The 14,118-nt window shown below is 47.3% G+C and overlaps 1 protein-coding gene across 6 annotated transcripts; it reads right to left on the bottom strand.

Annotated features, from left to right (window-relative positions):
• Window positions 1-17: 17 nt before the first annotated feature.
• Window positions 18-14,088, bottom strand: gigyf1a (GRB10 interacting GYF protein 1a). Of its 6 annotated transcripts, none has more exons than XM_088381357.1 (26): window positions 13,828-14,088; window positions 11,520-12,215; window positions 11,389-11,452; window positions 10,088-10,217; window positions 9,907-10,002; window positions 9,690-9,807; window positions 9,390-9,498; window positions 8,927-9,126; window positions 8,620-8,846; window positions 8,412-8,535; window positions 8,139-8,324; window positions 7,757-7,917; window positions 7,506-7,680; window positions 7,141-7,427; window positions 6,906-7,006; window positions 6,733-6,833; window positions 6,581-6,654; window positions 6,362-6,502; window positions 6,051-6,260; window positions 5,760-5,962; window positions 5,529-5,683; window positions 5,299-5,462; window positions 5,183-5,227; window positions 4,952-5,096; window positions 1,617-4,283; window positions 18-1,549 (listed from the first exon to the last, which is right to left on the bottom strand). In XM_088381357.1, the coding sequence occupies exons 3-25, from the start codon at window positions 11,421-11,423 to the stop codon at window positions 4,216-4,218; spliced, it is 3,255 nt and encodes a 1,084-aa protein (XP_088237483.1). In that variant the 5' UTR covers window positions 11,424-11,452; window positions 11,520-12,215; window positions 13,828-14,088; the 3' UTR covers window positions 18-1,549; window positions 1,617-4,215. The 6 variants fall into 6 exon arrangements, with proteins under 6 accessions (XP_088237483.1, XP_088237561.1, XP_088237718.1 ...); XM_088381435.1 differs by having other exon boundaries at window positions 6,733-6,827; XM_088381592.1 differs by having other exon boundaries at window positions 6,733-6,827; window positions 7,204-7,427.
• Window positions 14,089-14,118: the final 30 nt, after the last annotated feature.

Here is a 14,118-nt window from a genome sequence, read left to right as displayed (position 1 = left end):
TATTCAGTCACACAAGCTTCAGTGGCTAACTGCTAGTATTTATTTTGTTCTACAAACAAAACAATCCGAATTATATACATCTTTCAGTTGCTTTGTTTTCACCAAAAATAATATATGATCTTTTAAAGCGAAAGTCACGTCGAAAACATTATTTGCAATATGATCTATTTACCCACCCTCACTGGTCTAAAGGCAAAATCTTGTTTATTCAGACTAGTGAGAGCAGAGAGAACATAATGCAGAGATTTTTTTTTTTTTTAAATTTGATTTTCGCTGCAACGTTCATCGTCTAATACAAAAGGAGCTGAGCTGATTGGCTTATAAAACCTCGTTAGTGTGGTGTTTTGATTTAGAAATGCCAAATACAACCAGATGATCAGATATGCATATTTAAAATCGGCGGTGTTAGCTGCACCGATTAAAGACCGATCAGAAACACTGGCCTGTGCTTTATCTTAACTATCAATTTTGTTCACCTGATAGACTGGCTAATGAATCCATTTTAGCTTAGTCCAAACTAATCTGTTCCAGTACAAGACAAATCTAACAGCCAAACTGCATTGCTGTTATTTCAAAGTAAATCTGCAATTAGTGGAAATGGCAGCATCTATGAAATCTGATCATACATCAAATACACGATACACACAATAATCATCCAAAAGCATTAAATGTACAAATTCTGCAAAACTATATACCTCCATACCCTTAATCTAAATTGAACAATGATCTGGTTTAATTTGGCTTCAAGGTTGACATGTTGCTTATTGATATTTGGTCACGCGGCAACAAAATGGATTTACCTTCCGTCCTTTCAGCTCAGCTCCAAACAGTACAGACTTTTGCACTTGAATTCAGTCTGCACCAGCCACGCATCTAAACATTACTATTCTTCACAGAAAACAAAAAAAATAGGGGAGCAGTCGACCACCAGCCCAAAAATCTATACATAAGCGATGGTTAAGCAAAGTTGCTTTTTCTGTTCTTGAGATAACCAGACAGGCCGGCACAAAAGCGCAAAGTTGTTGCGCCGTTTTGTTCGACTGAAATTCTTTTGTCAGTGAAACCATCGAGGATTGGACTGTACAGTTTTAAGGCATGTTGAACTGGAGAATTAAAGCAAAATTTGTGAGGGGGGGAAAACTCAAAAACACCAATATGTACAGTATTCACAAAGCCCCAAATTGAACTGTGTGTGGCGAATCAGTGTGACATGGAGCAAAATGTTAACTTATGTCAAAGTCTTGTGTGTGTTTTGTGTGCATGTGTGTGAGGTGTGTGTGTGTACAAGTCTTCAGTCCAGCCTAATGCACAGCTGCAAGGCTTTGTGGAGGCTCCATATCCACTCGAACCCAAACGGGCTTTTTTTTGTCCTTGCCATCCAAACAGGTCCTGCTGGTTGGTTAGGACCCACTTCGGAGTCGGCCGTCCGAGGTGGGTGACGATGGTCATGGCTCGCAGACGGATCGGCTGTCCTCGCGTCGGCTCTGTTCGTCCGCAATTTCGAGTTCGCCGGGTCGGATGCGGCAAGAAGCGGCACGCAGGCAAACTGCTGTGAGCAGAACGTGAGTTACATTGAGTAAACGGCAAGATGTCAACATGGAGATCCGGGTTCTTACCAGTGCCAAAGGTTTGGACCTCATATGGTTCAATCCTGTAGCCATGGCAACATCCATTTGCTAAGAGTCCTGTTGGAGTTGTCTAACTCCAGGGGGAGGGGTTTGGATGTTTTTTTTTTTTTAAAGTTTTTTTTTAGTTCTTTTTTTCTCTTAGAAAAAAAAAAAGTCATTCACTTCTACATAAATGTCGCGTCATGAGTTCTACTTCATCCGTTCACAAGCCGTCTTGTAATCTACTCTGAAAGATGATAGAAAAATATGGTTTATGTACGGGAGGCTCCAGTCTTTCAGTTCATTTTGGGAAATTTCTTTTTTTCAGTGATGCCATCATCCTCCCGTTGTGCTCCCGTCCCCAAAAATGGTACCTCACAGCTTGAATTGAACAAAAGTGCATAGGTGAGTCGGTAAGGGCAGGGTTGAGTGCTGGCGAGGACTGAGCCCAAGACTCGTATTGCCTTTCAGTTCCTTCTCCGACTGGCGTCGCCCTGCACTCCATTCCACGCACACAGAAAAAAAAATAAAAATAATGGAGGCCAATCCTTGGATTTCCCCAACTGTGCATCGCAATGTCCAAAAGCTCCAGTTAGGCAGATATTGTCCATTTTTCGTCGGCGACGGCAGAAGCGTCCTTGCAAACCCTGCCCATTTTACATGGGGGTAAAAAAAAAAAAAAATGAGGGGGAGGGAGGGGAAAAAAAATGCACCCACTGATATCCACGTGGTTTGTAAACAACCAAAGCTCCAGTATGGAATAGAAATAGTCCTTTCTTTTGATTCTTAGTCACCATTAGTACGATCAGGATTGTAGAGGCAGTGTGTTCAACTGTATCTTGCCACAGTTCTTTTTTCTCCTCCACTGTCTGTGTACTTAAAAAAACAAAACAACAAAAAAAACACTCCTCTTTGAAGCTTCCTTGTATTTTTGTTTCCATTTTTGAAATCTTCTGAGGAAAAAAAATATCAGCACGGGTTTCTTGTCATTTTTTTGGAATACATTCAAGATTTTCTTAAGAAAGAAATACACTTCACATGGCGAGAATGAAACAGGAAAAAAAAAAAGTATCACAACTTAGGAAAAAAAAAAACAACAACAAAAATAGCAGCCCCAAGTGCTCATTATCTTAGTCCAAATACTTTTTTTTAAACTTTGTATATAATGTATATATTTGTATATATTTCTCATACAAAAAGAAAACTCGTCATTATCAAATTGCAACAACGAACAAGTAACAATGCTAACCTTACATGCATCGTGAAGATGCTGCATCTTTTGCCCCCCCCAACGTTTCATTCACAAGTTCGAGCTAAAAAAGGCAACGTGATCACCCCCAGATCGAACTAGAAACATCATATATATATATATATATATATATATATATATATATATATATATATATGAACACACGCACTTGACATACACTGTGCTGAGCACTGACACACGTCACACACTCACTCTGAAAAAGAGCTAATGTCTCAATGGCCACGCACCCGAGTTCTTAGGCACAAATGTGCATTCATACACACACGCACAAAAAAAAAAGCACATTATTGAAAATGAGTACCTGTAGTCTCGACTCATTTCTTTCGACAGTAAATGAACAATCCGCTCTCGCGTACACAACTCGCACATACGCACACAAGCTTGTCATCTTCGTCACTTGTGATTCCCAAGTCATTCAAAGACAACAAGAGTTTGTCACCAAAGTGGGGGTGAGAAAGAGCTGCTAAGAGAAAGGATTTGTTGTGCAATTTGCCCTTTCTCTTAGTCAACACACGCAAAATAAACATGAACCAAAAAAAACAACAACAACTCAAGAATGGCCACTTTCGTCTCACACATATTGGTAAGCAACTTAAAAAAAAAAAAGACATTGTGCACACTGGTGTATTACAGACAAGAACCATTCACACAACAGTCATTCACAAAAATATCCACTTCTACGACTAACCCCTTTTTTTTTTAGGATTTTCTTTTTTTTTTAGGCAAGTGCAAATCTTCAAGTTTTTATAATCCACTTTTCAATAGCTTTACTTTTTTTATATAAACGTAAAAAAATGCAAAACAGAAATATCAACAGTGTTTGTCTTTCGAGAAAAAGGATTTGCTCTCAACTTAAAGGTCCCCGACTTTGAAACGCTCACCCCCCGCCCACCCCAAGACCCCCCGCCCGTGTTAACACTTCCAGTTGTGATGCACACATACCGCATGCACACTGATTCTGAGCACGCACGCACACACACACAGACGGAAAAAAAAAAAAGTCAAATCCCATCTCAATAAAGTGCATTAGTTCAGTATAAGGTGCTTAAAATGTTGAGTGCCAGAGGATACCCATGTTTCTTTGAAACGCTCGCCCCCTCCCACCCCCCACCCCCCGTCGCCCCTGCTCAACTGGTGCAGCAGGGAGCCCCTTTGTGTCACAAGCACAAGAGGAGTGGCGCCCACAACGACACCTCCCCGTCCGCCTCCTACCTCCTCTTGGGCCTGCTCCCTTCCCCCAGCCCCCGGGTTCCCCTAGCAGTGCACATTCATCATCAGGTTTGTCTGATTAAAAGACAAGAAGGCCTCAGGTAGCTATTGCTGCTGCGCTGCGTCACATCAGTAATCCTCCACCATCTCCATCTCATTCAGGCTCAGACACTCAGCCGTATTGTGGAATGAGTAGCCTGCGGGCGGGAGAAGGCACAGGCAATCAATGTATTGTGATGTCATTTAAAAAAAAAAAAAAAAAGTAGACTTCTTATTAAGAAACAAATGAACAACGTATCACAGTTCCACAGGGTTCAATTTCAGGGCCCCTGATGTTCTCATGTGCTGTGGACTATTAGGGGGGGTTACATCATTTTGTAGGGGTGTCCGAATATCCAGGGAGCATAAATATAGGGCGTTCAAAATGACCCACAATAAACTTGGAAAAAGTTGACCATCGATGTTCACGCAAAGCTTGAATATAAGGAAATGATTTCTTGTGTTATTTGTTTATTTATTATTTATTCATCACTCTTATTTATTCATTGTTTGTGCCTTCTTGTTTTTATTTTTTTGTGTTGTTTACTTGTATGTATATTGTGTACTATGGCTTGTCACCGTGGGATAGTGGGAACGTAATTTCGATTTCTTTGTGTCTTGGCGTGTGAAGAAATTGACGATAAAGCAGACTTTGGCTTTTGATAAATTTCAATTAAATAGTTGGGGGCTCTTAATGTGCCGTTCCGTCATGACACCTGATATGCGACGAAAAGAAAATCCGAATCCTGCGTATGAATCCAAACTATAAATCAGGTAAAGTTGAGAAGGCCTGACCCCGACGAGAAAATGAGATGACGTACTGTACCTAAGATGCTGGGATCAGAGTGCAGCATCATGGGCTGTTTTTTTTTCATCTTCCCTCCTTGGTTGTCATAGAGACCAGCCTTGCTCATGTGATTGGCCTGGAACATGGACTGCAGGGTGCTAGCGTTCATACCTCGCATCGAGTCCTGTCGAAAAGAGCGCCGCGGCGGGCACGTCAAGCTAAGGGTACAAACGTTACGTCCTTGGCAACATTTTCAGCGTTGGCGTTTACCTGCAGTGGGAAGTTCATGTTCAGGCCAGCCACTTCCTTTGACAGCTGAGACCACCGAGAACGAAAAACATTTCAGTCGAGTCAACGCTGCCGTCGAGTCTACCTTCCCGGTTTACCTGCTGCTGCTGTCTCTGTTGGTTGGCTTTCTGTTTGGCACGTCGCTCCAGAAACTGTTTGGCGAACTCTTTGGCTTCCACTGTGTCCCCCAGGTAGGAGCGGATGAAGTCCAACACTGCATAGGGAGACTCCACCTCCTTCAGGTAGGCCACGATCGTAGCAACTGCGACGGGGAGGAGCAAAGTGTCGCAACCGCCTTGGACCCGAACGGCGGCGGGAGCAATCTTACCATCCAGAGACGAGGAGTTGCTGGCAGAGGTGTTGAGGGCGTGCAGCATCTGCTCACACCAGGTGGTGAAGCCGTCCTGAGGCTTCATGCCCTGCAACAGCTTCAGCAGCTTCTCCTCCTCGTCCGTGCGCTTGCGACGCATCATGTACTGCTCACTGGAGGGGCCCACCCGCACAAACGAGATAAGTGGAACGGTACGGAAAACAAAAAGCAGCCCAAGGACAACGTTACCTGAGTGAAGGGCTGCTGCGACTGTTCTTTAGGCCCAAGTTATTGTTGCCGTTGCCGCGCAGGCTGGCTTGGTTCTTCACCGCCTCTTCCCACATGCCCATGCCGCCGCTTTTGCCCTCCATGCCTCCGGCCCCACCCCAGATGCCGACGCCGTCTCCCCACTGGCTTCCCATGGAGGAACTCCCCATCGACATGCCCGCGTGCTGCAAATCAGAGACAAAACAAATGACATTGCGCTTTACGGACATTTTTTTTTTCTTTTCCATGCAGACATGGGAGATATCTGCATACCCGCTCCCTCTGCTGCTGGGCTCTCTGCTGTTGATGCTGCTGCTGCTGCTTGAGAAGTCTTTCGGTCTCCTGCTGCATCTCCAGCAGAGAGAGGGCCTTCCCCGCTTTGGAGAGCGAGGCGGAAGAAGCCCCGCTCCAGCTGGAGCCGCCTGCGACCGGCCCCTGTTGCTGGGGAGTCTGCTGCAGCAACTTCAAAATCAGATCCTGCTGCTGACGACACCCGGACAAGACACGGGAAACCTGTTATGGCTGTCGAGCGTGGGGCGGGGTGGGGAGAAACGGACGCGGGGACCAACGGAAAAATCGGTCACCTGCTTGCGTCTGAAGAGTTCTTCATCCTCCCTTCTCTTTTGCTCCTCCTGCTGCCTCCTCTTCTCCTCCCTCCTCTTGCGTTGCTGCTCCTCCTCCTCCCGTTTCGCCCTGAGTTCAGCCTCTCGCCTCTCCTGCTGGAGCTGGACGAAAGGCATCCAAACCATGAACAACGAACTCAAGATAGAGCGAATAAAATCAAGCAAGTCGTCAAAGCAAACCTTTTGAAGCTGTTCCAGAGTTGGACCCTGAGTAGAACGATTCATTGTTATGTCCCAAAGACTGGCTTCACCACCTGCGTGAAGGTACGGGAGAGCATTTGAAGCACAGTGTCCGTCTATACGTTTGCCCGGCTCTGAAGACCACCGCGCACCTGACGGCTGTGAAGCTGAGGTATGCATGTCCCACATGGACCCTGTATCTGGCACTGACATCGACCTGTTCATCGAAGGCATCATACCCTGCTCACTGCACCTGCCGAGCGACAAAGAGCGACTGAAGCAAACGCCCGGCGGCGGCAGCAGCCCGGGGCGCGCCGCCACTCACCTGTTAATGAGCTGGAATAACTGCTGCTGCTGGAGCTGCTGATAAAGAGCTGCCGCTGCCAGCTCCTGCTGTTTTTTCAGACGCTCCTGGTCCAAGTTTCCCTGACGGCGGAGGAGGACAGAGGACTCGTTAGTCGGCGGTGGCGAGGCGAGGCGAGCGTCTGCGAGTGCAAACGCTGACTCTTTTCGGCATGCACGGGATGTTTGTTGTGCCTTAGAAGATGGAGAGCTATTACCATCTTCCCTCCCTTCTGCATCCACCCCTTCCCATGGTCTATGTTGGCTGAGCTCTGACTCACAGTCGCGGCGGGCCCGCGGCTGGGCTGCGGGCGCTGCGTCGGTGGTGGCTGTCTCACCAGCAGGGGCGGCGGGGAGGGCCCCGGGGCGAAGGGCACGCGGCCCCACATCTTGATGACGTCGCCCAGGGGCTGGAAGCCCTCGTCGCAGCCCCGCTTGACCAAGAGGGTCATGGTGAAGTAGCCGGCTTGGAACCACTCGCACATCTCCACCGTGGTGAACGGACCTGAGCCGAGAGTTGGCATTCTTTTTTAATTCTTACGTCATCGTTGGCGAGTGCGCATATCCACGTCCGTAGCGATACCCTGAATCTCCCCCTGCGGGTCCTTGTAGAACCACTTCATGGCGGCCTCGTGCGACAGAGGCAGAGCGGCTGCGGTGTTCCTGCTCTCCTGCTGCTGCTGTTGCTGCAAAGCTTGCGTGAAACACTCCTCTTCCAAAGAGGTGTCCTGCAGCGACGCCACCATCTTCTCCGCCTCCTAATCGGGCAAAAATGCTGAGTCGGCGCCACGTGGAAGCGTGCCGGAAGAAAGTCTTTTGAGAAGAGACGCAGACCTGTTGGAGATGTTTCATGCCCTCGTCATCCTCGGTGTCTCCGACCCCAGACGAGGGGAGGAGGGGAGCAGCGGAAGATGGCGGTGGTGGAGGCAGCGCTGAGGAGGAGGCGGAGCTTGGGCTCACCTGGGACTTGGAGCCTACGGCCAGAGCCACCAAATCTGACACACAAATAAAAGCAATGGACTCGAGTTCATTTTTCTTTTTTTTCCCACCTCCTCAATTTTAGCTGAACGCGTCAGCCGAGCGGAGCAGTGCATCCGCCGGATCGAGCGAGAGCAGCTGTCTCAGTAAACAAGACATTCAATCGCCGCAAATAAACAGATTGGATATCAAACCAAAATGTCAACATGAGCCTCTCTGGCTGCTCTCGGCTTCGTACCTTCACTTGGCGGGCTGCTGTCCTTTAAAGGGAGGCTGTTGCTCAGCTGAGCGGCGTCCGCTGTTGGGCCACTGTTGCCGGGCGGGGGCTCCAGGGATGGAGGGGCACAGTGGGCGGGAGGGGAGGAGGAAGGCGCCACCGGCTTTGCCTCCCCATCGACTGCAGCTGACGGGGCTTCCTTACTCTCTGGAGGAAGGGGAAGAAGAAAAAAAAAAGCGATTAAAATCTACAAGCGACAACATCTGTGCGGCAGATCACCGGATTAAATCTCACCTTTGTCTTTGTCTCCGTCACCATTCTTTCTCTCCATGTCAGGAAGACTCTCCTCTTCCTCCTCCTCCTCCTCAATGCCCTTGAACTCCAACTCGTCCTCCAGGATTGTCTCCTTGCCAGCCTTCTGCGTGACGGCGACCCGAGGGAACGGAAAGATTCAGCGGTACGCTCGACCGACGGTTAAAACGGAAACAAAACTCACGCTCACCTTCATAGGCATGAAGGCGCCAGAGGAGTCAAACGTTCCCATTCCTCCATCCTCCTCATCCATGCACCACTCGGGCAGGCCGTCCCTGTCGTCCTCCGGCCCGTCGCTGCCGGCGCGCCGGCGGCCGCCCTGGTTCTCGGGACCCCCGAAGTCAAAGTCGAACTTGCGACGACGACTCTCACCTGGACAGCCGTGATCCCGCCAGCCTGCTGAGCGGGGACCGCCATCTGACAAAACAAAATCACTCCGGCTCGGACCTCATGACGCACGCACGTGTGGAAATCCAAAGTGTTTGCGTTCATCGTACCGTCCCTGCGGGGTCCAGCGAGTCTCCAATTACTTCCCGGCTCGCATTCCTCCCCCTCCTGCTCCTCCCGGAGCGTACGCCAGTTATCGCTGTCAGCCCTTGCGTGCTCCTTCCTTCCAGAGCCTCCGGGACCGGGGGACTCCTCAAAGCCTGGGCGGCCCACCTCCCGTCGGAGCGGCTTCTCAAATCGACGCTCACCGCTGAAATTGGGCCGAGGAAGCAAATCAATGGCAGGCTGGCAAAGGGCTGAAATAGTCCTGTTCAATGTTTTTAAAATGCGCTACATCAAAGAAGAAACATTTCAGATTTATTCCTGTGAATAACAAACAATTTGCAAAAAAAATAATTAGGACGTTTTATATAGATAGATATATATAAAAATTTAAAAAATTAAAATTAAATAATATAGATATATTTTTTGGTTTGTTTAGTTTTTATTATTTATTTTGTTAGACTTCCTTACCGGTCGTCCCAGCTCTGGCTACGATGTATCTCTCTAGAGCTTCGCCCGAAACCAACCTCAGCATCTTCAATACTTCTTTGGTAGAATCCACCTTCCCCGCGGCCCCGCCCTGTTCACACACAAACACACACTGAAGCACGTGACAAAGCCATCTAAATCGGAAGCGAGCTCCACCGAGATTCTGGAAAAAGACGAGGGAAACGGACACTTGACCGTTTCCCCAAATAGCTGCCAACGCATTTTTGTTATTGTCGTCTGTTTTTAACTTTGCGATATTTCAAATCGTTCTCGCCATCGCACCTCTGCTGCCTCGAGTGGCGCCTCGTCCTCGCACCGCTCCGGCAGGGGCGGCTCCGCCCGCCCCCTTTCCCATGAGCCGCAGGACAGCCACACTATTCACAGACATGGAGAAGTTCCTCTGCGAGGGGGGGGAGAACCGGGCGAGGAATGTCAGGAATGTCAGCCAACGGAGAGGCTCACCTTGGCGTGTCGCTGCCGTTTGAGTTCGGAACCTGACCTGCTCCTCCTCAGTGAGAGGCACCAGTGCCAGGGGCTGCATGGGCTCATCTTGCAGAATAGCAGCAAATTCCTTATCCTGCATGTCCTCTGGGACCTAAGCGCAACGACAATGGAGCCTGCCTTCAGGGGACCAGCGGAGACCCCGAAACAAAGCCAGCGCATTACGACGCGCAACCGACCTTGTTGTCTTTGATATAAAGTGCTAACATCTCCTCTCGGCCGTAGCGGTAGTCGGCCAGCTTGTACTTTGGCATGGCGGGGGAAGGAGGGGGGGACGTCACACTCCCCCCACTGGACAGTGCACGGAGCCTGGGTTGGGAGGGGCAGAGAAACATTGGCGTCAATTTGTGGTTTGAGTCAAGAATAACCCCAATCAATATTGTAATTCCTTCGCCATTTTCTTTTCTCATATTTATTTTTTAACCAACACATGCAAAAAAAAAATCAGTTGTGAGACAATAAACAAGATCACCTTAAGAATTCAAGAAAAATGTGCTCATATGCAACTGCGAACGTTTTCATCCCAATGATCAAAAAGCACGCACACAAACACACACACACACACACACACACACACACACACACAGAGAGAGAACCATCGCTGACTTCACATTCTGTCACAAATCAAGTGTCACCCCCCACACTGGAATGAATGCACTCTGCTTTGTAATATATTAGCTTTCCAATTTGACGGCGGGGGGGAAAAAAAAACGCTGCTCGGAGGAGGACCGGCTTCCAAGGCCGGGAGCTGAACAATGGCTCCATTCACTTGCCTCTCAGAGGAGCTTTATTGACTCACAGGCCCACATCTAAACCATATGTACCTCTGAGAGGTGGTGGTGGTGGAAGAGGGTGTTAACAAGAGCACAAAGCCAATTGGGTTAAAAAAAAAAAATAGATCCTCACGAGATTAATCAAACATTCATCATCTTTTTTTTCCCTGATTATTACACTTTAGCAACCTATTCAAATCATGATGCCTTTTTTTTTTTTTTTTGGGAAGAGCAGAGGGAAAGAGGGCCCGAAGTGAGAGGCAAGCGGCTGCAGATGTGCAGAGCGAGCGAGAGAAATATTCCCCCGTCTGGCCGTGGACCAGGAACGCTCGCCGCAGCACGAAATGGAGTGTGACCAAATGGCAAGCTACACCTCCCATTAATCGCTGCGCAAACATCCACTGGCGAGGAGGACGCCAGCGGAAATGGAAGTGACGAAGCCTCGGTGGCGACTTAAAAATCAACCCTCAATTCACTTTACTAATTCATGCATCCTTCGTTCTTTCCAGAACCATAAAAGCCTCAATAACGATACATATTCATTGAGCCTGCTTATTTGGCCACCAGAAAAAAAAAATCTTAAATTAAAAAAGTCAGCTTCCAAATATCGACATTGCAATATTCTGAACCATTTTTGGACACAAAATTTCCTTTTTTTTAAGACACATTATTTGCATTATTGCGGTTGTTAGCGGGCGCCGCCTCACCATTCTGGGCCGAAATTGAGAGTCTCAGCAGTCATATTCCTCACGTCCACACAGAAGTGAGTATCTGCGAAGCAAAAGCATCGTGGTCAGCGTCATACGTTTGCGTTGTTGACGTACGCGTAGAAGCTCACCCCGTCCAGAGATATGCGAGCGGGGCTGGACTGGGCAGGACCAGGCTGGAGCTGGCTTGGTTTCGTTAGGCTTGGGGTGACTTGAAGGCCGAGTGGTGCTTAAGCTGTGGTCACAGGGCGCCCCCCTCCCACCTCAAAAAATACACATCCACAAGAATAGCTGCCAGTTGTAGGTGCTTGAGGGGTACCAGGTTATCAGTCCGTGCTTGGTAAGGAAGGGCTTTGACGACAAGATTGGAGAATGGAAGCTCCTGCTACTCACAGCCCGTTAAGGTTGTAAAAACATTGAAGAAGAAAGAAAAGAAAAAAAAGGAACTTTGGAAATTATCAATGGAACAAAAATAGAGTAATAGCTAGTATTTGTTTCGTTCTTTCTCTTGCGCTCTGTATCTTTTTGTTGACTTTTTTACAGCAGTTTGATCTCACATTTAAACGTATAACCTGAACCTGTTCGTCAAAAAAAAAGCAAACGTTAAAAAAAAAAAAAAATCACAGCCCTAAAGAAAAAAACAAAGAAAAAGAAAACAGGCTGCTGAACAGCTGCCGAGAGCAGATGCGACTCGCACTCGTCTTCCCCGTGCTCGTCCTCCTTTCCTTCCCTTAGCTCGGCGCCTTTCTCGCTCGCTAAAATGTGGACTGGTGGAGACGAGCCTCCAGGTAACGCCTTGACTTCCTGTCCTCCTTTCCTTTGCGACACTGGAAAAGAACGAAAAGGAAAAAGAACTGATAAGCAACGCCTTGATGCATTACAGCCTGTTCATATTTTTTGAGCGTAAGGCATCAGTTTATCTGACGAATACACACAAACTATTACAGAATAAATGATTAACAAACAAACAAATAAATAAATAAATAAATAAATAAATGAACTACTTATTTCCAGGCCAGCACTGAAATCAGAAGCCCAAGAATTGTATTTAAATGAGGAGAGACCTCTATAATGCTCTTGGACCATAGCGATTTTTCTTAAAAAAATGTTACGGCAACAAAATAAAAATCCAGTTAGCCAATCCTTAACAGATTTTGCTCATCGCTCTTTTTTAAATCAGCTATCAAACAGCTTGGTTCCACAATTGTCGGCTAGCAAACCGACGCAACTTTTCTTGTGATAATCTTAAGTACCTCTGTTTTATTAGCTTTGTTGACAATGAGAGCACACATTACAGGACTATGCCCCTTTCAAGTGATTTATTACTGTGGTTGCATCATTTGTTTGGACTAGCTCCAAATGGATTTTTTATAAACATTGTATTGGAATTTTTTTTTCACCTGACTTTCAACACTTTAGACTGGACAATAATCATTAAAAAAATAAGACCTACCATCGACTTGTAAAAAAATATGATCCCGACACGGTCCACAACCACATTACAGTACAATGCATTTTTTTCAAAATGAATTAATCAGATTTATTAAAACGATTTTATACTTTAACCCTTTTACAAAAACAGGACATTATGTCAATTTGACAGCACAGTACTTGGAAATATGTTTGCAAATTTGCTTTCACTTGGAACTACAGATATCAAAAGAACATTAAGTGTGAATTTGGAGCGATTGATTTTTTTCTCTAATCAATGTATGTACAGGTATATTTTTAAAAAAATGACATTGACTGATTGGGTTACATTAATTGTAACAGTGACTTTCCAGGCAGTTTACAATTTAGCACAACTGAGTGCGAAAATATCTTTGTTCAATCTCGATGCTTGCCATCTTTTTTTGATCGCATTTGTATTTGATCATGATTTTCTGCAAAGCATTCCGACTTCAAAACGCGGCGTTAAAAGCCGATTTCACTCTCTGGTGCACCTTCAATGGGAACTAGTGGCAAAATAAACAGCTAGCAGCAACGTCCACCAAATACCTCGCGGTGACTCACGCGATGCACATTGTTTGGTGTTGTGAAACTAGTATTTGATGGGGGGGTGAAAGAATCGATGGCATAGATCGAGTGAGGGTGTTGTTATCGCGCAAAAAGCCATTTGTGCGCAGCTAGTAGCATTGAAGCTCGGCGTCGATGGCCGAGGCCTCTTTAGGTTCAAATGACACCAGCAACTATGATGGCGGAAAGGGGGGCGGAGTGTCGGGCTCCTCGGGCCTGCTCGTACGCCAGCTCGACAACGTCCAACGCTCGTTTGCAAAGTCCAAACGAGGGCGAGGGAGGAGAGGGAAATAAAAGAGCAAGCGCGTGGAGCCCCAAAAAGTCAGCAGTGTATCGCAACGCCATGTTAACAGCGCGGCGGCTAAAGCTAGCCACCTCGCTAGCTGGCGATGAGGAACCAGGCGCACTCGGAGCGCGGCTTACCTTCACTTGTTTCGAATCGCAACCACCAGCCAGGCTGCGTCGCCTACAGCCGATTTACTGCACGCATCGCTCTGCGAACACTCGTCAACGCGTTCTCTCGACACGATGGTACTCCCGGGAAGCCGTGCTCCGTGGCCAATGTCGTATTTTTGTTCTTCCTCGCTTTCCTCCAACGGTCGCATCGGTGTGTGCGCGTGTATGTGTATGTGTGTGTGTGCTGCCTTCTAGTCTTGTTGTTTGTGTTTCGGAAACATGGCCGTTCTTGTGATACCACGTGACAGCACACCGACC

This window comes from Syngnathus floridae, chromosome 1 (assembly GCF_059516105.1).
Source record: "Syngnathus floridae isolate MCC-2025c chromosome 1, RoL_Sflo_1.0, whole genome shotgun sequence".
In the NCBI taxonomy this organism is placed as follows: Eukaryota; Metazoa; Chordata; class Actinopteri; order Syngnathiformes; family Syngnathidae; genus Syngnathus; species Syngnathus floridae.
Note: the sequence above shows the minus strand (reverse complement) of the source record. Positions and strands in the feature narration are given on the sequence as shown.